Source organism: Pseudorca crassidens, chromosome 12, assembly GCF_039906515.1.
Source record: "Pseudorca crassidens isolate mPseCra1 chromosome 12, mPseCra1.hap1, whole genome shotgun sequence".
Taxonomy (NCBI): domain Eukaryota; kingdom Metazoa; phylum Chordata; class Mammalia; order Artiodactyla; family Delphinidae; genus Pseudorca; species Pseudorca crassidens.
The window spans coordinates 44,887,002-44,909,227 of record NC_090307.1 but is presented as its reverse complement, the minus strand read 5'-3'; the positions used below and the strand labels follow the sequence as shown (position 1 = coordinate 44,909,227).

General features: G+C 41.8%; 1 protein-coding gene across 4 annotated transcripts in view; it reads right to left on the bottom strand.

The window, feature by feature from the left end:
- Positions 1–933: 933 nt before the first annotated feature.
- Positions 934–22,226, bottom strand: part of GAREM1 (GRB2 associated regulator of MAPK1 subtype 1) — a 209,117-nt gene continuing 187,824 nt past the window's right edge. For 3 of the 4 annotated variants that reach the window (XM_067699381.1, XM_067699385.1, XM_067699384.1), the window contains 2 exons: positions 7,534–7,700; positions 934–6,145 (listed from right to left, as the gene is read on the bottom strand). In XM_067699381.1, the coding sequence (XP_067555482.1) occupies positions 5,248–6,145; positions 7,534–7,700 (1,065 nt within the window). In that variant the 3' untranslated portion in view covers positions 934–5,247. The remainder of the gene's footprint in view (positions 6,146–7,533; positions 7,701–22,226) is intronic. The other variant, XM_067699382.1, reaches the window with a different exon arrangement.

The window sequence follows — 22,226 nt, the reverse complement described above, 5'->3', positions numbered from 1 at the left end:
TTTAAGTATAACACGGAATGAATGATTTAGGGATGCTTTGTCTAGCAAAAGAAGGCAGGAAGATTTTTCGGTGATTGTGAAGCTGGGGAGATCCTAGCCAGGCAAGGACTTAAGATCTCATTGTCCTCCCTGCCCTTCAACCCTCCCCTGAACCGCTCAGTAAGATAGTCTGAAGCTACTTCATGCTATTTTGAGTACAATAAAAGCTTAACCAGCCTCCACTTGCCAACTTCTCTGTAAAACTGGTGGACGCTGCAGCGTGCTGCACGCTCATGACCTTCTCTAAAACCCTCTACCACATCTACTCAGTGTGATGCTAATTGTAATTATAGAAATTAAACTATATATAAGCCAGAGATATGAATTTCTATTGTCCTTTTTTTCTGTACAAACATGTATTTTTATTAAAATTAAAATTTTTTTTTATTGAAGTATAGTTGATTTACAATGTTGCATTAGTTTCAGGTATACAGTAAAGTGATTCAGTTATCTATCTACCTATCCATATTTTTTCAGATTCTTTTCCGTTATAGGTTATTACAAGATATTGAACGTAGTTCCCTGTGCTGTACTGTAGGTCCTTGTTGTTTATTTTATATACAGTAGTGTGTATATGTTAATTCCAACCTCCTCATTTATCCCCTCCCCCATTATTATTTTTTTAAAGCTCACTAGTCCATCTATATTTGTCTTTTGTCCTAATTCCTGACCACACAGGTACTAGATTCTCTTTGGTTGCCACCAGGTTACCTGGTTCCCAGCTTCTTCCACTTTCGATAACCACAGTCTTCAATCTCTTGTTAACATGGAGTGAGCTTGCAGTCTTCAGAAACCCTTCAGACAAGTTCTCTTCTCCTCCATGAGGATGGGAAAGAGAGGTTCTAGAAAACCACACAGGGTTCCAACTCACTGAGGAACGATTGCAAGAAGAGCAACTTTTAAAATTTCTTTATTTATAGACATTTCAGAACCATTTAAATCAACAACGAATTTTTTTAGACAAAACATACCATGTTTATCTTGAGGTACACATTGGGCCCATAGACAATGCTCTGGAAATAATGCAACTGTTAACTGGTAGTTAACAACCCCACTTTTCCAAGCAAAGAAACTGTAAAGATGGTTACAAAAGTCTTTGAAAAGAATATACCATTTTCATTTAAGTCAAGGGAAACTCCCAAATTTTTGACTAATTGAATTCAACTTTTAGGCTTAGCTTAAGCAATATTTTAAATGGAGCTTAATATGAAAATGGGAGAAGAGGTTTATAGCTAAGAAATGATCTGAGCCCTACTACATGAGATTGTAAACAAAGGAAATTCATCATCTGATAAGCTCATTACAAAACTCATAGCCTAAGAATTAGACAGAGCAGCAAAATTACAGAAGATATTTGTATATACTTTTAACAGAAATCACGTTTACCCTTTGTTTCTAGCTTTCACAATGAGACAAATTTTAAAACACCAAGTTCTGAAGACTAAATGATGTGATTGGACAAGAAGTGGTCATAAGAATTCCACACTATTACAGTCCCACAGTATAAAAATCCTACTTTCCATCATTTGCACTCTGGGCATCTTACTTTTCTTGCCCTAGCAGCCTGGTGCCATTGTATTCCTAGAAAATTGGGATTAATGGTCATAGTTTCTGAAAGTCTTGTGTGTCCAACAGCAGATTTCACTTTTCTGAGGGACTGAAGTTGAAATTTTCTTTGAATCGTTCACAGTGGTCTTTGGAGACCTGTGTTTTTTTCAGTTTGTTATTCCAAATGTTAAGCTCATACTCTTTAGGCATGATGAGTAGTGATTTGTGATACAGTGTGTTTGGAAAATGAAGAGCCCTCTATTCATCCACCCCCACCCCCTGAACTTCTCGAGGAGTCGTGTGCACGGTGTGCAGGTGCTTCTGGAATGTCGGCAGAGGGTATTTACCCACGTCTGAAAACAGTTGGAATGGACAGTCATAATATTTCCCTGTAAGATTGTTTTATTTCTACGTGAAACAAGAATAAACACTGCAATTTAGCCGAGTGGGCAGCTCGCTGCAACTCCATAAATGTGAATGTTCTATGTGGGTTGAAAGGGTCTAAATGTAAATTTCACAGCTCATAAAGTTGAGCAGCTCAACTTAAAAGAGAGAGAACGTGCAGGCGTTGATGCGATTCTGAGAAAGAATTGATCTGTGTTTCAGTGCTCCGTCCCAACATGAATCAGGCCCACGTTTTACATTTTAGCTGCTTGGTTTGGTTTATTGCTGTATTTCTTAAGGGGGTCACGATGGTTTTGGCCATGCATTTAAGGAATCCAAGAAAGAGTGCCGTTTGGACACTCTCCCCAAGCACAGGGGTCAGTGCACAGATTGCAGGGAACCTGCCAGAAGATGTCCTCAGTCTTGACCTGGTTGGTTAGAAAAGGTTCTGCATGTGGGGATCTCTGTACACTGCTTTTCACTGCAAAAATCGCAGCTCAGAAGGGAAGGGCTGTTTCCTTCCTACCCCTGTTCTGCATTCCTTGTCTTGATTCTCTCTGGCTATGCGTGCCTTGTCTAGTAAGGGCGCCATGTGGCTTTACAGATACCAGAAGATACTCACTACCAATTAAAAAAAAAAATCCAATCAGTAGAAAAGAACACTAGTCAGTGGGAGTCAGAGATACCTGCTGCCTCCAATGCTTTCCGAGTTTCAATGGTCTTGTAGTTTTTCTTTTGTACCCCGTTGATAGAGGCTGCCATTTCTTCCTTCTGTGGGTTCTTGAGGGACAGGGCACACTTAACTCTCCATCCATCCAACTGCCAGAAGAGCTCATGTCTCTCTTGCACGTACCCAGTCTCAACAACTGTGGTTTTAAACATAAACCATATGAGTTCCAAGAGGGCAGGAACTGTGTCTTTTTATCAGCCTGTCAAGTCATACTAGCATAGTGCCCGGCACACAGATGATGCTGTGAATTTTGAGTATGTGAATGAAAGGCCATAGTCCCTGCCCTCAAGGAGTCTCTATGTTGCCGTCGATATAAACTGAACGTACATATGCCAAGACAAAAAACAAAAAGGACTTTGTGTCGAGGTTTTGCAAAAGAAAAAAAAAAAACAAACAAAAAGAAAAAAAAGATAAAAGGAATCAGTTGTTTATGTGGGGCAACTGTCATAGTAAACTCAAACCCACTCATTCCTCCCTCTTGAACTGAGAAAAGCATACAAGCACTAAGGATTCACGAACGGATTCAGCAGGGTTTTGCCAAAGAAAACTTGCAACGTTTCAACGTCATCCTTTGTTTTTATTTTAAAGGCAAGTTCTGAGAGGTTAACTTTACCTAGGGAGTTGCCCCTCACACAGAAGGATGCTTTCTCAACATGAAAGTCATGGAGGCGCTGCATGTCATCTGAGTGCAGTACTAGAAGCTTCTATATAAACTTGTCAGTTACTTTTGAAGAGGTGCTACAGTTTGATAGATTCTACAGGGTACTCTTTTATGGGGCACTTTTAACCTAGAGTATTTGCATTTTGGGAGACATGTTGGGGGGAAAATCCTTTTTTTAAAAAAAAGAGATTTAAGATGGAAAATGAGAAAAGGTATCAATTCACCCCAATTCTAAACAATGAGATGGATTAAAAATATCTTGAATGCCAAGAAGTGAAGCCATATATTGAACAGGTCTGCAAAACTAGACTGGTGGGTCTTGTCTTTCCATTTGTGTATTTATTCTGATGAGCAAGAAGAGTGGATAATAACATACAAGCCAGTCCTGCAAGTCACACTGACACCTGGGTGGCTGTCTGCCCATCTCGAATGTGGGGACAGACTCTGGGGGAGACAGGGCTAGGGACGATATGCTGCTCGGAGAACAAAAACTTTTCTAAGATTTATATTCCTTCAAAAAGTCAAGAATTATGTTGATGCCATTATATTTTGGAGTATTTATTCACGTTTGGCCAAAACTGTCAGACTGGGTCCTGGGATTGTTGGAATGAAAGTACGGTAATCATGTATTTTCTCTGGAAGAGAGGAAAGAAGATTTCTGAACTAAACAAGTACTCTTATTGATACTTTAAAAAATGATGCAACAGATGTAGCACATATCAAAGCAGAGGATGGTATGTCTGATTTCTGAGCTCTCCTAAAGCACAAAGCATGTTGAGAACACCTGACACGCTCTGAGAAATGCTCTCCAGACCCCTCATCACCACATACCAGGAGAATAAGACCCTCAAACCCGAGAAGAATTATCACTCGACAGAAATGGTCATTTCCCCAGACACTGATCAGCACGGGAGTATTCTATGTAAAACCCAGCCTGTAATAGGTTTAAAATCAAACTTAATTCTTCAAAACAGACTCTCTACTGATTTGTTCCAAGTTTTCTGTGATGGAGCCTGATAAGACTGAGCTTCGAGGGACAGGGTTCTGAGAATCTTTGGAATCATTCTGTCCCATTTCCTAAGAGAGTCGACTTAATTAACGGCCCCAAACTTCAATGGATATTTGAAAGTGAACAGATGTTATCTAAAAGATCAGACTCATACTGATGTTTAAAACATACATTTGTATTGTGTAAATATACATATACGTATATATTCTGGTCTTCTTTATCTCTGCTCAGTAAAATTAGCAGCAGTTACAGATAAATTATTGTGGTCATGATTTATGATTTCTAAGGACATCATAGATCCTCTCTACTAGCACATGACTTTTGTAAAATGCCTTTTGATAAAAAGATCCCCACCAAGCACATAACACTGCAGTGTCATTTCGTATCACTAACATTTTCAGGCACAAGAGTAAAACAATTAGCACTGAGCAATCCGAACGACAGAGCACAGAATAAATTGTCTAAAGTTGATTCTCCCAAAGGAGGGAATTGTTCAGAGGTGTGTTTTTTTTTTTTTTTTTTAAAGATTCTTATGTCTTTCAGCTTTGGCTATTTTGTAAATAAATATCACAACTTCTCGCATAAACCTACTTGGGTAACAGTTATTTCTCTGAGCATGCCTTTTGTCTTTTAGCAGCTGTTGAGTGTTGAGTGATGTACAAGGCACACCTCTAAGTGTTCTGTACAGCATTTTTATTGATGTACAAAATAGCCTGTTCACCATTCAAAATCATAATCTGCATAGTAAGAGTTTTCTCTTATCCCTATTTACAGAGAAAGTTTTTAGTGCAAAAAAAATGTGAAACTGTGTCCCAGCCCTCCCCTTCTAGAACACACATTTATCTGTTTTGTTCAATGCTACCTGGGGTTATTTGGCTATATTTTGGGCCTCCAGCCGTTAATGAATTGCAGGATTTTCTTCACCTGCAGTTTGCTCAGTTTGAAATCCTCGGAGAGGATTTCTTCCGTGAGCTGAACAAGCAAGTTTCCGTCAATCTTTTCGGTCACAAAGAATGCTATGACGTCCTCGGACAACCCTATGAACCGCAGGGACTTGGACACTTCCTCTATGGAGAGTCCCGACAGGTCGGCAGGTGGCTGCCACGGGGACCCGTCACCACAGGAGCGGGGGGCCAGCTGGAGGTGGAGGGGTGACGAGAAGGGGTAAGACATGGAGAAGATGTCCTGCGTGCCCTTCTGAACAAAGTACGGGTCCTCGGAGAGGTCCGGTGACCCAGACTCGGGGGCTTCCTCAGCACCATCGATTTGCAGAGGCAAAGGTAGGGTGTCGAGGGCGGCTTTCTCTTCCACTGGCCTCGGGGCCCTGGGAGGCAAGGCGGGGCACGAGATGCTCTGCTTGGTGGGGGCTGCAGTCAGGGTCTTCCCGCCCGTGCTCTCCAGAGAGTAGCTGGCCGACTTGGGACACCCCGGGGCACTACCGCCGGGCTCCGTGGGCCCGGGCCCGGGTGGGCTGGCCGCCAGCTCGTGGCCGTCGAGGTCGAAGGCTGCCGGGCAGTTTCTCTTGGGCGTGCCCGGCGTCTTCTGTCGGGGGTAACTGTAACTCCTGCTCGGATCCAGCAGGAAGTCGCTCCTGGTCTGGGTCTCTGACACTCCCGAATAATGATTAGGCCATGAGAGCCTGGAGGATAGAGCTTCAGCAGTGGGACTGCCAAACGGGGACTTGGGGTCCATGGAATCTGCTTTCACTCGGTTACACGGGTAGCAGGAAACGGGAGCGCTTTCAGGAGGACTCGTGTCACTTTTAGTAATGCTGCTTAAAAGCCAAACACAGAGAGAGAGAGAGAGATGAGTGGAAAAAAAAGAAAAGTAAAACATCCAGCCTATCCTTATCCCATTGATGTCACTTCTGAGTAGAAAAATGTAGTTAGGCAACAAATATTATATTTCTTATCGTAAAGTACCTGCTTAACCTCACTGGGCTTTTTTTTTTTTTTTTTTTTTTTAAGAATCTTTAAATTACTAAAATACATCAGTAACTATGGATATGAAGATACTCATTTAATATGCTATAGCAGAGATGGCAAATATATTATTTTTTTAACAAGAAAATCATTGTTAGTGGGTGCCTGGATCTTTGTGATGAGAAAAATCTTTAGCCTTGTTTGGGCTTATCACCAACAGGTGCTGTGATTGATTAGTGATGTCTGCAGTGGGCAAGGGTGGAGTGAGAGAGCAGTAAATGAGTGTCTCATGCTTGTCATTCTTGGGCTACAGTGACAGGACTACATCACCACCACTGATGACCTTATATCCATCCAAGAGTCTGAGGCTGGAAGAAATGTTTCGAATAAAATCCTTATTCTTGCCTTGGTTTCCGCACAATTGAGTAACATCACCATAAAGATTTAAATGTCCAGGGAACAAAAAAGTACCTGCCAAGGAGAGCTACTTTAACCTGTCACATGTGATCACACTCAGCTCTGGGGCCCTATCTTAAGAGTGACCGTGAAACCAGAGTGTGCTCAGAGGTGGGTGATGGGGGGACAGCAGGTGGGACCGAGGCTGCCTCTTGGAGGAGACTTACATCTTGGCTGACCTCATGGTTTCACAGCCTGATCAAGAGAGGTCGGGTGGACCTACATTTGTTTCTTTAGACCTAAGAAACAGTTGAAGGTTACATGGAGATAGATTTCAACTGCATATAATGAAAGATCTCTAAAAAAACTTATTGGCATGTGCCAACCATGGAATGAGCTGCAGTGCAAAAGAATGAGCTCACGGCACTGGGAGGATCCAGATGGAAGTGTAAGACTGCTTTACAGTGATGGTCAGGGACTCTAGCACTGGGTGGAATTCAGAGTAGACGGCCGACAGGACCCCTGCCGTTCCGGGTCCTCCTCGAGGGTGCTGTCTGCGTGTGTTGAAGTCAAAGCGGAGACAAGTAGATGCCAGCCTTAACCACTGAACCCCTCACAGACTCAGCATCTTCCTAGGTCACTGGCTTTTCCATCCTAGCTCAGAACCAACAGGGCCCCATCATGCTCATCCAGTTAAAAAAAAAATTTTTTTTTTCTTTTTTTAAAAGAAAACTTCCTCTCCTACCACCCTGCCCAGGGGATGGCTCCTTGACACGGTTCTCAAGGATCGGGGACCTGGTTGATGAGGGAACCATTTGGAAGTGGGCCCTGGCATAGGACTTACATGTCGTGCAGCCCTGAAGAATAGTAGGATAAGGTGGGGCTGGGAGAGCGAGTCTGCTGCCGCGCCGGCTTGGCTGTGCGAGGAGGGACCGAGGGGCTGGTGGACTGAGGCTTTGCGCTGCGGGGCGGGACAGGCGGGGCGTTCAGGAGCCGGCATTCTTCCCTGACCTGGCGCAGAAGAGAACACGTGGGGTTAGCGACACTCGGACTACGCACAGGGCCAGCTCCCTCCCGGAGGGCCCAGTGGCTGCTCTTCTTACGTGACACCAGCAGGGGTGGAAGAAAGGGAGAGCAGACCTGAGCAAACAAGGACTGTGGGAAACAGGAGGCTGCCAGAGATGGAGCGATTTTGAAAGAAACGGTTTGGCAGGTGCTGCAGAAATGTAGCAAGTAATGGGAAGGACAGCATGGTAAAGAGCCGGTGATACACGAGGACACAGGAAACAGGAGTAGGACGAAAATAAGGGCGTTAAGTGATCACGATATGAATGAAGGATTCCATTCTCCTAGCGAGTTGTATTTCTTCACTGTTCAAACTGAATTCGATTTGCTACAAACCTTAGGGAACAGTGGACCTTGTCTAGTGTAAAGGCTCCTTCTGAGGTTACAGTCGGGGCTTCTCACAGGTAACTGTGCACATGAATCCCCTGGGGATCTTGTTTCATGCACATTCTGACTCAGTAGACCAAGAGTGGGGCCTGAGACTCTGCATCTCAGGCTCTGCCCCTCAGGCTCCCAGGTGATGCGGACGCTGCTGGACCACGGACCACACTCTGAGAAACAAGGCGGCAGATGGCGTAACGAAGCAGCTCTCCAAGTCCGAAAAATACCGCCTCCCTCACCCTCCTTCATCTTCACACCGGAGAGGGAGGCAGGTGACCTGTGCCATCCCTTGCCTGCCTTCGCCCCAGCTTGTTGCCGGCCTTCAGAATACGGTTCTTTTTAACGAGGCAGATATTTTTATGTACTTCTCTGTGTCAGACAGCAGGGGGCAGTTTACACCTGGTTCAGCTAGTCTACCCTTAACTACCTAGGTAAAAACAGAGCCAATTCTGACTTTGTAAAAAAAAAAAACCACCACTACCCTTGCTTGCTTTTAGGCTGTGTTCCCACCCATTTTTTTTCACCTTTGCCTTCAATTCCTCTGTCCCAGGGGCTCTGGGTAATGGAGACAATGAAACGGAGCTCCTGTTAGCTTTGGTTTGGAGTTTGCTTAAGACCAAATGAAATGGGCTCACGTTACACTGCATCGTCTACCACCTACGCTGCACCCCGGCCCTCTAACTGGCTTCCGAGGCCTGATTCACTTGCTGGAGAAAACCAGATGTTAAAAAAGTCATGTGACCCCGGGGAGACCAGGCAAACCTCAATTCTAAGCGAAACAGAAGCCATGTAAAGTCTCAGCCGTTGCATTTCTCCCTGGGTCTGGGAATCACTGCTCCCACCCGGAGGGCCCACCACCCTGGTTGTTGGGACCCACTGCATACAGTTTTTCTTCTGCAGCAGCCCTTTAGGCTAAAACAGAATATTGAGAGCAGCAGATTCTCTTCTCCAACAGCTGCGGGCGTTCTCTTTCTGAGCTTTTCAAAAGGTGGTGGTGGAGAAGGAAATGAGGTTTGGATACGGAAGAGGGAGGCTTGCTTGTGAGCTGGCCCAGGGGGACTCTTGCCTCACTTAGGGGTCTTCTTAAGAAGTTGGGAACCAACTAGGACACTGAAAAGTTCTGGCTGGATCACTCCAGTCCCTGGCTTTTGGGAGCATACACTGGTTACAAAATAAGTAAGATATTGTGTCATCTTCCTTCTGTCTTGTCAGCGAATTGTATGGTAGCCAACTGTGTTTTTCTTTCTTAGGGAATGTCTTTAGAATCTGGGATGGATGGGTGCGGCTTTTATAGATGTGCTTGGTTCTGTCTACGCTTAGAATAACAGGAATCATGGAAAACGAAGGAAGATAAGGAGTCCGTCGGTTAACTTTTCCATTTTAAAAATAAACAATCGCTTCTCAACATGGGATTAGAGAGAAGCATCAGGAAAACAGGGTTAAGGCTGAATTTGATTTAGAAATTTCTAAATTTTGGAATTAGTCATTAAATACATTTCATTAGGGACCACTTACCGAGATGTCAGTTATGATATGCTGAGAGGTCGACTACACTGTGCATTTTAATTGAGTATCATCAGCTGACCTAGGTCTCAGAACACAGAAAAGCAGCCACTTGTAGTTGACTCTGATCTCTGGGAAGTCCTCTCTTCTCTTCTTATAACCCCAGACTCTCAAGGTTCCTGACATCTGGTTCTGCCCCCTCCTTCCATAACTGGACAGTCCTAAAGAGCTTCCCCATAGGTTTCCCGGTGACAGGAGGGGACGGGGGAGGCAGCAGTAAAAAGAAGCATTTGTAGGTCACAGGGCCCGGTGAGGTGAGCTCGGCTGACCGGAACGTTTCCAGCTACACTCCAAACAGCATTTGAAATATGGAAAGCTTCTGAAATGGCCACATGACTCCTGAAAGGAGTCGTGTGTGTGTGTGTGTGTGTGTATGTGTGTCAGTGAGAAGATACTAACATGAGACCAAAGAAAGATTTCTTCCCTTGTCATGAGGGGGCAGTTTGGGTGTAATCGTGTGACTTCAATGGGAAAGAACTAGGCTTATTTGAAACCCATTTTGGAGAAAAGGTAGTTAAAAACAAAACAAAACCCGACTTCAGTGGGACCCCGTCATTGTGTGTGTGTGTGTGTGTGTATGTGTGTGATGGTGTCAGTGAGAAGATACTAACATGAGACCAAAGAAAGATTTCTTCCCTTGTCATGAGGGGGCAGTTTGGGTGTAATTGTGTGACTTCAATGGGAAAGAACTAGGCTTATTTGAAACCCATTTTGGAGAAAAGGTAGTTAAAAACAAAACAAAACCCGACTTCAATGGGACCCCATCGGCGACAGGAATTCAGCTGTAACACTGTGGAGGAACAAAACTAGTGCGTGCTACCCTGGGCAGCTGCGGGAGGGCGGCCCTCGCGGGGTGAGCACGGCTGATGGCCCTGTAGACGCGCCTCCCCGTGTTACTTTTAACTTGTGGCTGCAGATGTGGACGCTCAAGTGAAGTCATACTGCAGCATTTTATGGGAAAACTATATATGCTTTGGGGGAATGTATACGTTTTGGGGTTCAGAAGTGATACACCCACACACTGTGAGGGTTTACTGTGCCACCTTACTTTCTATCTCGTACCTCCTTTTAACAGTAATTATTCTACTTCTCTTTGCTTCTTGATTTGGTTCATCATGGGACATTTATATCCAAGAGAAAGGTAGCTGTGGCTTGAAATGAATTTTATCTGACAATAAAGGCAATTTATAAGACCAGATGGCCAATCACCCTGTTTCCAGTTTTTCCTCATATTCAATTTCACGTTTAAGTGCTACATTTTCAGCACATTCCTTCTAAAAGTCTCAGCATGTGGCTTTCATCTTGTTACTTCCCATCTCCAGTGGCCCCCCCCTTGACTACTGGATAAAGTCCAGCTTCTCCTGTCTCCTACTGAGGCCTGCTGCAGTCTTTCTAGTGATTTCTTCTCGCTAGAGGAAATTATCCCATTTGATTCCATCTTTCTAGTTATTTCCCTCACTACTCCTCTATATGAATACATGGGTCCATCCAATGGGGCAGATTCCGTGTCACCTAAACACACCCTGTGCTTTCCTGCCTCTCGCTCTGCTTTAGTTCTTACTGCCCACCCCCTCCTGTCACTTCCTAAGGCCCAGCTCTGACTGTTACAGGCGTGGTTTGGGACCATCACAAGTAGCCACCAGTACTTGTCGTTGCTTCTGAACTCTGCCAACAGACTGTTTATATTCACTTACTTCCCATGTATATTCAATAAGCCCGAAAGTGGAAATGGTAGGGACCGTCGTCATTGTTCTTACTGCTCTGTGGATGGCAGAGTTTGGGGATTTGTCACCTCTGGCACAAATATGGTACACAGAATGCCAGGTGGAGGTTACTGGATGTCACAAAACAAATACAACAAGGCACTTTTATTTTCAAACTTATACCAAAAGAATGCCTTTTATATTTTAATGTGGAGACTGTTACTGATAAGTCATCTGGGCTCCACGTTAATTTTTTTGTCTTCATATTGGTGTCAATCTAGGGGAAGAAAGGTGCCAGCAGACCTGGCCCCTATGGCCGCCATCAACTCTGCCACCACGACACTGGACGTGGTGTCAGAGTGAAAATGACGGTATTTCTAAATGAGGATGTCATAGAACACACCGTGCCCGACACACCATGCCTGACGGACTAGAGCCCTTCTCGGCCCTTCAGTGCAGCATTTAAGACTGAACTTCAAGGAGCAGTGCAGGGCGAGGGTGAGGGACTTGGATTCTCAGGAGTAAACCCGGAACGCTGGTGCTAAGGGAGGGGATGGCGTTCTGTCTGAGGCAGGTGTTACTACCCATCGCGGATCATGGGTGACTTTTGCCTACTGGTAGGTAATTTCTGGTGATGAGTAGCTTGAGTGTTTACAGCCAAGCTCCTGGCACCTACTGGTTATGACAGGGTCAATGACCACAACATGGATTCAGGGAGAGCAGACTCCCACCCGTACGTACCCAGAGCCTGGCTTCACAAGCAGTTCTCCGGTCTAAAGCCTTTCTTATAAGTGGTTTTACTTCCAGCACAATCCTCTCATCCTTGCCTCTCCACAACAAGTCTTCCCTTTTCTAAAGAAATGCTCAATGATTCAGTCTTATCAGAGATAAGATACCGGCTACCCAGGAGTAAGACACCTCTCCCCAGTGTTCAAGCAGCAGACTGTGAACCCAGAGCTAAACAGAAAGCTAATTTATTGCGAGGTGGAATTGGGGAGTTCTGCTCTTTCTAGAACCATCACTTCTCTTTAGTCTACGAGGCATATTCTCAGGGAGGCATATTTACGTGACTGCCATCTAACACACAACATTTACTAGTGGGGTTTGAAGTAAGCTGTGGAAGGTGTCCGTCCTGAGGGCTAATGGCCGGGATCACAGGCACCATCTACTGCCCCTAAAAGTCCGAAGAACATTGTGTCGCTTTCCCTTTTCCTACAAGTGACATTAATTCCATTTACTATTGACTTGTTCAATTATATGCTGAGCGCCCATCACACGCTCACTGAGCTGGTGCTAAGTAAAGCAGACAAGAACGAGTAGCCCCTGGAATTAGCTGGGAGGGAGGCAGGGAGACCAACACACGACGGAGATAAAAGTCGGTCCTGTAATAATAGAAGGTGGAATGAAGGTCCGTGGGAGCACCATGAAAGCTTCAGGAGGGCGGGGGAAGAACAAACTCACAGGAAATTATACTGAGAAAGTCTGGAGGAGGAAGGAATTGTGAGTGTACAAAAGGTACAAGGGCAGGAATAAACCACCAGAGCGATGCCCTGGATGGGGGGCTTAGAAGGCGAGACGAATCCTGATGCCACTTATCAGACAGACACTTAGAAGGAAGAACAGAGCTTGGGAGAAACCAAGGGGTTCGGTGTGGAAAAGAGTCGAGCTCAGTGTTCTACTGATAGAATCTGAAGTCCTGGTGGCACTGAGATCCCAGATGAGAAGGGAAGAGGGCTGAACCCCTAAGGGGCCAGTAGAGGAGGAGACCAAGGGGGAGAAACGCAAGGGACCGCATCTCACCGCTCACGGCACAGAACAGTCCCCAGTGGTTTCAAGGAAGCAGATGGTGGGGAGGGCGGCTCAGGAGAGGGATGGTGTGAAGACGGAACGACGGCAGGAAGTCAGGGCAGGTCGGGAAGATGTGTGACGGTTAGCAGGTCACTGGGGATCTTAGTGAATGAAGCTTGAGTTGAGTGAGGGGACCAGAGGCAGATTCCAGGGAGTCAAAGCCAGAACAGGAGGTGAGGGTGGAGTGAGTGAGGACAGACCACTCTTTTCAAGAAGGAAGGAAGGGGCTGGGAAGGAAGGGGGAGACAGCTATTAGAGAGCGATAGTGGATTGAATGAGGCATGGCTTTTTTCTTTTTAACTTGGAAGAAACCTGAAAACGTGCCTGGGTAGGTACATGCACGCGTGTAACCTGGAGGTTAAGTGCACATTGACTTCTGGGACGGAGAGAACACATTTCCCCACTGCTCTCTGCCTTCACCATGCCAGCACTGGCCGCGTAAAACCAGAAAAATAATCAATGGCAGCTTATTATCTAACAGTGAAAGCAAAGATGGACACACCCAATAAAATAAATGGCTTTGGAAAGCTTCGTGTTACTATGTGAAGGTGGTTGACAAAGTCAAAACCCAACTCCAACCTGTGGTCAGAATCTCGTGCGTCATGGAATGGGGCTATTTATTTTCTGAATACTCTCCAGAAAGTGTAACTTGATTTCTCGACTCCTGGAATAGGTATTTAAGCATCCCTTCCCCTCCCCACTCCTCACAGCTATAAGTCTGTTTAGTTGGGAGGAAACTGAGCCCGGGGTGAAGGACCAATAATTTGTGAAAAATGGAAAACAAGGTCTTCTCCCTAAATAGCCACATGTTAAAGATAACGCGTGAGAATTTATTACAGACACAAAGCTCATTATTGCATGGCTGGAAACAGGGTTAAATGTAAATGTTTAGAAGATAAAAATTCACACATTACATACAACTGGAGTATTTTATACACGTATGAACTACTTTCTTCTGTGACATTATCTTTCCCTGACACTTCCTAGGGATTAAAAGAATACAACAAACAAAAGACACACAACGTGCTTATGAAACTGCACAGTGTAGGAATGGGGGCTCTTTGGTATGATGATGTTTCTTGGAAAGTCTTAGTTTCTCAGAACTCCCTACTCGTCTTCTATGGAAGAAATGACACTTTCACACCCCTTCACTAACTGGACCAAAGAGACAGCTTAGGAAAACAGAAAATTTACTATGCAATGTTCTTTGCTGAACTTTTTTTGGGGAAAAAAATACCAATTTCATAGCAGCAATTATTCAACTTTTAAATACAAGGCAATGGACCTGGAGACACTTGCCGACGAGGCCTCACATTTCCTTGTCTACAGTCTAAAATCTGCCACCACATACCTGTGGGTGAAAATCTCGGCTCAAAGACCACACTGCTTGGAACTGTGGGCAGTCACTAACGGGCTTCGGCCATCCTTAGGCGGACTAAGGATCATGTTGTTTCTATGTTGACACTAATTCAGAAAACACACACGCTATAGGGGAGCTTGATCTAAAACTGGACTCACCTTTACCATGAGTTTTCTTCTCTAAAAAGCTGACTTCGGGATAATGTCAGTGTTGCAAAGAAAGGAGTTTTGTAACCATGCTTCCCTGAACTTTGTAACTTTGCCTTCACTGCATGCCCTCTGCCCTGTATTTTACATTTCTTCCCACACTCCCTCTCCCAGATAACAAAATCATTACAGCCTTAAGAAATCTTATTTATAAAGAGGCTTTTATACAAAGAGTTCACAACCCTGTCACATACCCATCAGGGGTATTTTCAGCCAAACAGAAATTAAAGTTTTACAATGACAACATGGCAATAAATGAACATCTATCTGATGAATTACGCCAGGGCAGATGTGATTTACAGTTGAAATCCTGATTCTCAGATGTGTGTGTTTCTTTTTCCCGTTGTGTATGCGGATGATAAGGACCTAAGGCAGGCCTGGGTCTGCAATGGCCTCCAACCTCCAGGCCTCAGGCAAGGGAGTCAAGGCAGAGGGCACAGCAGGCCGCTACTGGGAAACAAGAAGGGCATGCAGTTCTGAAAAGAATACTTGTTTAAGTTCCAGGGTGCTTCCCTGGACTCCAAAGAAAGACTATGCCATTGGGGCAGAGAATAAAGACCTTTTCTGAGAAAGGAGTATAATGCATGATAGATATATTTAAATAGTATATAACTTTCCCATTAATGTGATTTTGTGCAAATGGTAAACCCAAGAGTGCAGATTTGAAACAAGGGCTATCCCATAGAATATTACAATGACTTTATTAACATTCTAATCATTGAGACTTTCGGCAGACACAGGAGAAAATTTCTTGGCCTAGAAGGTTTCATTTAAAAATAAATAACCTACACAAAACCAAAGGCAATTAGTTTCAAAATTACCAAAACACAATAATAATTCAGTCCTTATTTCAATTAACAAATGGGAAATGTAGGTATGGCTTGCTTACAGAGTACTCCTCAAAAGCTGTAATTAAAATTAATTAAATGTCAAATGCCTTAGGAGACCGCATTAATTAGTGGAATCCTGAGTGAATCCTTTCGTAGAGCAATTATTTTGAAAAGTAAATAATCACTTGCAGATTAATCTTTTTATTACCTAAATTTGACTATTAATACCCAAGGTTTATTTAAGAAAATCTCTCCTTTAGTGCCTTCTCTATTTATTTTAGCTTTAATTTATATCACTTAAAAAATTTTTTGACTGGAATGTAGATATACTATACCTATTTTAGATATAGTAGTGTGTGTATGTTAATCCCAAGCTCCGAATTTATCCCTCCCCCCTTGTCTTCTCTAATATTAATAGTCAGTAGGAGAAAGCCCAAAGACAAAATAAAAATTCAGAGTAGAATCAATTCTTTTTTTAAAAATTTATTTTATTGAAGTATAGTTGATTTATAATGTTGTGTTAATTTCTGCTGGGTAGCAAAGTGATTCAGTTATACATATATGCACACATTCTTTTTCATATTCTTTTCCATTATAGTTATCTCAGGATATTGAATATAGTTCCTTGTGCGTACAGTAGGACCTTGTTGTTTATTCTATACATAATATTTTGCATCTGCTAATCCGAAACTCTCAATCTGTCTCTCCCTCCCCCTCCCTCCCCCTTGGAAACCACAAGTCTGTTCTCTGTCTGTGAGTCTGCTTCTGTTTTGTAGATAAGTTCATCTGTGTCATATTTTAGATTCCACATATAAGTGATATCGTATGGTATTTGTCTTTCTGTCTTACTTCACTTAGTATGATCATCTCTAGGTCCATCCATGTTGCTGCAAATGGCAATATTTCATTTTTTTCTTTTTAATAACTGAGTAGTATTCCATTGTATATACGCACCACATCTTTTTATCCATTCATCTGACAATGGACGTTTAGGTTGTCTCTGTGTCCTGGCTATTGTGAACAGTGCTGCTATGAACATAGGGGGACATGTATCTTTCTGAATTATAGCTTTGTCTGGATATATGCCCCGGAGTGGGATTACTGGATCATATGGCAACTCTATTTTTAGTTTTTTGAGGAACCTCCATATTGTTTTCCATAGTGGCTGCACCAATTTACATTCCCACCAACAATGCAGGAGGGCTCCCTTTTCTCCACACCCTTCCAGCATTTGTTGTTTGTAGATTTTTTAATGATGGCCGTTCTGATGAGTGTGAGGTGATACCTCATTGTAGTTTTGATTTGCATTTCTCTAATAATTAGCGATATTGAGCATCTTTTCATGTGCCTGTTGGCCATCTGTATGTCTTCTTTGGAGAAATGTCTACTTAGGTCTTCAGCTCATTTTTCAGTTGGGTTGTTCGCTTTTTTGTTGTTGAGTTGTATGAGCCGTTCGTATATTTTGAAAATTAAGCTCTTGTCAGTCACATCATGTGCAAATAGTTTCTCCCAGTCTGTAGATTGTCTTTTCGTTTTACAGTTTCTCTTGTTGTAAAAAAGCTTGTAAATGTGATTAGGTCCCACTTGTTTATTTTTGCTTTATTTCTACTGCCTTGGGAGACTGACCTAAGAAAACATTGGTACGATTTATGTCAGATAATGTTTTGCCTATGTTCTCTCCTAGGAGTTTTATGGTGTCATGTCTTATATTTAAGTCTTTAAGCTATTTTGAGTTTATTTTCATGTATGGTGTGAGGGTGTGTTCTAACTTCATTGATTTACATGTGACTGTTCAACTTTCCCAACACCACATGCTGAAGAGACTTTTTTTCCCCATGTTATATTCTTGCCTCCTTTGTCAAAGATTGACTGTAGGGGTGTGGGTTTAATTCTGGGCTCTCTATTCTGGTCCATTGATCCATATGCTGTTTTTGTGCCAATACCACACTGTTTTGATTACTGTAGCTTTGTAGTATTGTCTGAAGTCTGGGAGGGTTATGCCTTCAACTTTTTTTCCCTCAGGATTTCTTTGGCGATTCTGGGTCTTTTGTGATTCCATATAAATTTTAAGATTATTTGTTCTAGTTCTGTGGAAAATGTCATGGGTAATTTGATAGGGATATCCATTACATGGGTAGATTGCTTTGGGAAGTATGGTCATTTTAACAATATTAATTTTTCCAATCCAGGGGCATGGGAATATCTTTCCGTTTCTTTGAATCATCTTCAATTTCCTTTATTAATGTTTTATAGTTTTCAGCATACACGTCTTTCACCTCCTTGGTCGGGTTTTTTTTTTAAGATTGACTTTTAAAAACAATTAATTATTTTTTTTTGGCTGCGTTGGGTCTTAGTTGTGGCATATGGGATCTTTTTGTTGTGGCGCATGGGCTTAGTTGCCCTGCAGCATGTGGGATCTTAGTTCTCTGACCAGGGATCGAACTGGCGTCCCTTGCATTGAAGACAGATTCTTCTACTGGACCACCAGGGAAGTCCTGGTCAGGTTTATTCCTTTTTTTTTTTTGGATGTGATTAGAAGGGCTTTTTTTTTTTTTTTTAGCATTCCCTTTCTGATATTTCATTGCTAGTGTAAAGAAATGCAACAGATTTCTGTATGCTAATCTTATATCCTGCTAACTTGCTGAATTTGTGCATCAGTCTAGTAGTTTTTGTATGGAGTCTTTAGGGTTTTCTATATATAGTATCATGTCATCTGCATATAATGACAATTTTACCTCTTCTCTTCCAATTTGGATAACTTCTTTTCTTTTTGTCTGACTGCTGTGGCTAGGACTTCCAATACTATGTTGAATAGAAATGGTGAGAGTAGTCATCCTTGTCCTGTTCCAGAATTTAGTGGGAAGGCTTTCAGCTTTTCACTGTTGAGTATGATACTGCTGGTGGGTTTGTGGTAAATAGCTTTTACTATGTTGAGATATGTTCCCTCTATACCCACTTTGGTAAGAGTTTTTATGGTGAATGGATGCTTTTTCTGCATCTACTGAGTGATCATTTGGTTTTTGTCTTTTCTTTTGTTGATGTGGTGTATTACATTGATTAATTTGCTACGTTGAACCATCCTTGTGACCCTGGGATGAATCCAACTTGGTTGTGGTGTAAGATCTTTTTTATGTGTTGTTGGATTTGGTTTGCAAATATTTTGTTGAGAATTTTTGCATCTATATTCATCAAAGATATTGGCCTGTAATTTTCTTTTTTGGTACTGTCTTGGTCTGGCTTTGGTATCAGGGTGATGGTGGCTTCATGGAATGTCTTTGGGCATACATTCCTTCCTTCCTCTTCAATCTTCTGGAAGAGTATGAGAAGGATCAGTATACGTTTTTTTTTCTATGTTTGGTAGAATTCACCTGTGAAACCATCTGGTCCTGGACTTTTGTTTGTAGGGAGTTTTTAAAATTACGGACGCTATTTCAGTTCTAGTGATCTGTCTGTCCAAATTATCTATTTCTTCTTGATTCAGTTTTGGTGGGCTGTACATTTCTAGAAACTTGTCTGTTTCTTCTAGGTTGTTGAATTTGTTGGCATATAATTGTTCATAGTATTATTTTATTTTGTATTTCTGTGGTATCAGTTATTTCTCCTTTTTCATTTCTTATTTTGTATATTTGGGTCCTCTTTCTTTTCTCTTTGGTGAGCCTAGCCAGAGGTTTGTCAACGAGCCAGCTCTTTTTTTTTGATTTTTTTTCTATTGCTTTTTAAATCTCTATTTTATTTATGTCCTCTCTGATCTTTATTATTTCCTTCCTTCTGCTCACTTTAGATTTTCTTTTTCTTTTTCTAATTCTTTTAGGTGGTAGGTTAGGTTGTTTGAGATTTTTCCTGTTCTTTGCGGAAGGCATGTATCACTATGAACTTCTCTCTAAGAACTGCTTTTGCTGCATCCCATAGATTTTGTATGGTTGTGTTTTTATTTTCATTTGTCTCAAAGTATATTTTGATTTCCTCTTTCATTTTGTTGTTCACCCACTGGTTTTTTAGTACCATGTTGTTCAGTCTCCATGTAATCATTTTTTTCTTATTTCTTTTCCTGTGGTTGATTTCTAGTTTCATGCCATTGTGGTCAGAAAAGAAGCTTGAAATAATTTCTATACTCTTAAATTTGTTTAGGCTTGTTCTGTGCCCTTGTATGCGGTCAATCCTAGAAAATGTTCTGTGTGCACTTGAAAAGAATGTGTATTCTGGTTTTTTTCTGGATGTAATGTCCTAAAAGATATCAATTAAGTCTAACTGTTCTATTGTATCCTTTAGGATCTCTGCTGCCTTACTAATTTCTGTCTAGAAGATGTGTCTATTGATGTGAGTGGGGTGTTAAAGCCTTCTACTATTATTGTATTCCCATCAATTTCTCCCTTTATGTCTACTGGTATTTGTTTTATGTATTTGGATGCTCCTATATTGGGTGCATATATTTTGAGGATGTAATATCCTCTTCCTGTCTTGATTCCTTTATCAGTATATAGTGTCCTTCTTTATCTTTATGGCCTTTGTTTTAAAGTCTATTTTGTCTGACATGAGTAGTGAGACCCCCACTTTTCTGTCATTTCCATTTGCATGAGATATCTTTTTCCATCCCCTCACTTTCAGTCTGTGTGTCCTTTGCCTTAAAGTGGGTCTCTTTTTTATGTGTTGCCTACAATAAGCAGCATATTATAGGCTCTTGTTTTTAATCCAACCTGCCATTCTCCTGTGTTTTGATTGGAGCATTTAGTCTACTGACACTTAAAGTAATTATTAATAGATATCTATTTATTGCCATTTTAAACCTTGTTTTCCAGTTAATTTTGTATTTCTTCTTTGTCCCTTTCTTTTTCTTTTTGTGGTTTATGATTTCCTGTTATATTATGCTTGTGTTCTCTTCTTTTTGGTTTTTGTAAGTCGATTTTATGTGTTGATTCGTGGTTACCTTGTTTTTCAAGTATTTTAACCCCTTCCTATCTACTTGCTTTTAGACTGGTAGTCATATAGGCTCAAACACATTCTAAAAAAAAACAAACAAAAAAGTCTACATTTTATTACTCTCCTCTCCCACATTTTATGATTTTGATGTCCTCTTTTACATCTTCATATTTATCCTTTTGCTGTTCATTGTGGCTGTCATCACTTGCACAAAAATCTTTTTGATTTTTAAAAAAATCCGCCTACTGGCTTATTAAGTGATTTACTTTCCAATTGTGATTTTCTCTTTCCTATACCTTCTTGCTTCTCTTCCATTTAGAGAAGACTTTTCAATATTTCTTTTAGGATAGGTTTAGTATTGCTGTATTCTTTTAGTTTTTGCTTGTCTGAGAAATTCTTTCTCTCTCCTTCTATTCTAAATGATAATCTTGCTAGGTAGCGTATCCTAGGTTGCAGATTTGTCCCTTTCAGAACTTTGACTATATTTTGCCATTCCCTTCTGTCCTGCAAATGTTTCTATTAAGAAATTAGCTGATAGCCTTATGGGGGGTTCCCTTGTAATTAACTCTTTGTTTTCCTGTTGCTGCCTTTAGAATCCTTCCTCTCTTTAACTTTTGCCATTTCTATTATAATATGGCTTGGTGTAGGTCTGTTTGGGTTCATCTTGTTTGGGACCCTCTGTGCTTCCTGTACCTGGACATCTGTTTCCTTCTTTAGGTTCGGGAAGTTTTCAGCCATAATTTCTTCAAACACATTTTTGAACCCCTTTTCTCTTTCTTCTCCTTCTGGGATCCCTATTATGTGTAGATTGGCATGCTTTATATTATCCCATTGGTTTCTTATTTTGCTTTCATTTTTTTTTCCCCCAGTTGGGCTTTCTGTGTTCTGATTGGATGATTTCCATTATTCTATCTTCCAGAACACTTATTTGTTCTTCTGCATTATTCAATCTGCTATTCATTGCCTTTAGCTCAGTCAGTTTTCATCTCAGCAAATGAGTTTTCTAATTTTTCCTGGCTCCTCTTTTATAGTTTCTACAGTAGTTCCTTTTTACAGTAACCTGCATTCCTATTGATAGCCCTTCTTAATTCCTTCAGTATTTTCATTATCTCCTTTTAAACTTGGTGTCTATTAGACTGAAGAGGTATGTTTCATTGTTTGTTCTTTCAAGGGAATTCTCTTCATCTTTTAATTGGGAGTGTTTCCTCTGCTTCTTAATTTTATTTATATTTCTCTTACTCTATGAATTTAGGAGAAACAATTATCTACTGTGGTCTTGGAGGGCTATTTTTATGTGGGAGCATCCTGTGTAGCCTGGGTTCGTTTTTTTGGTGCAAGGCTGTTGTTAGTATGCATGTCCTGCTGCCTCTTACCTCAGTGTTTGCTGGTTGTAGAGTAGAATTAATTCTTATAGCTCAATTCTTAAGAATCAGTTCTCTCGGTTTTTAAACAATACATTTTTATGACTTTTTCTTAATTTGGGTAGTCTTGTGAGGGCCCTCATTCTGTTGGGTGGACACACCCAGGTGTGACACCTGGTAGCACCATGACCTAGCCTCGCCATGCCTAATGGAATTAGTCAAGGCAACTTCTCAGCTTTAATATTTCTAGAGAGGTTTTCCTAGGAATTTCAGTTTCTTGATACATATTTGCAGCCTTAGAAC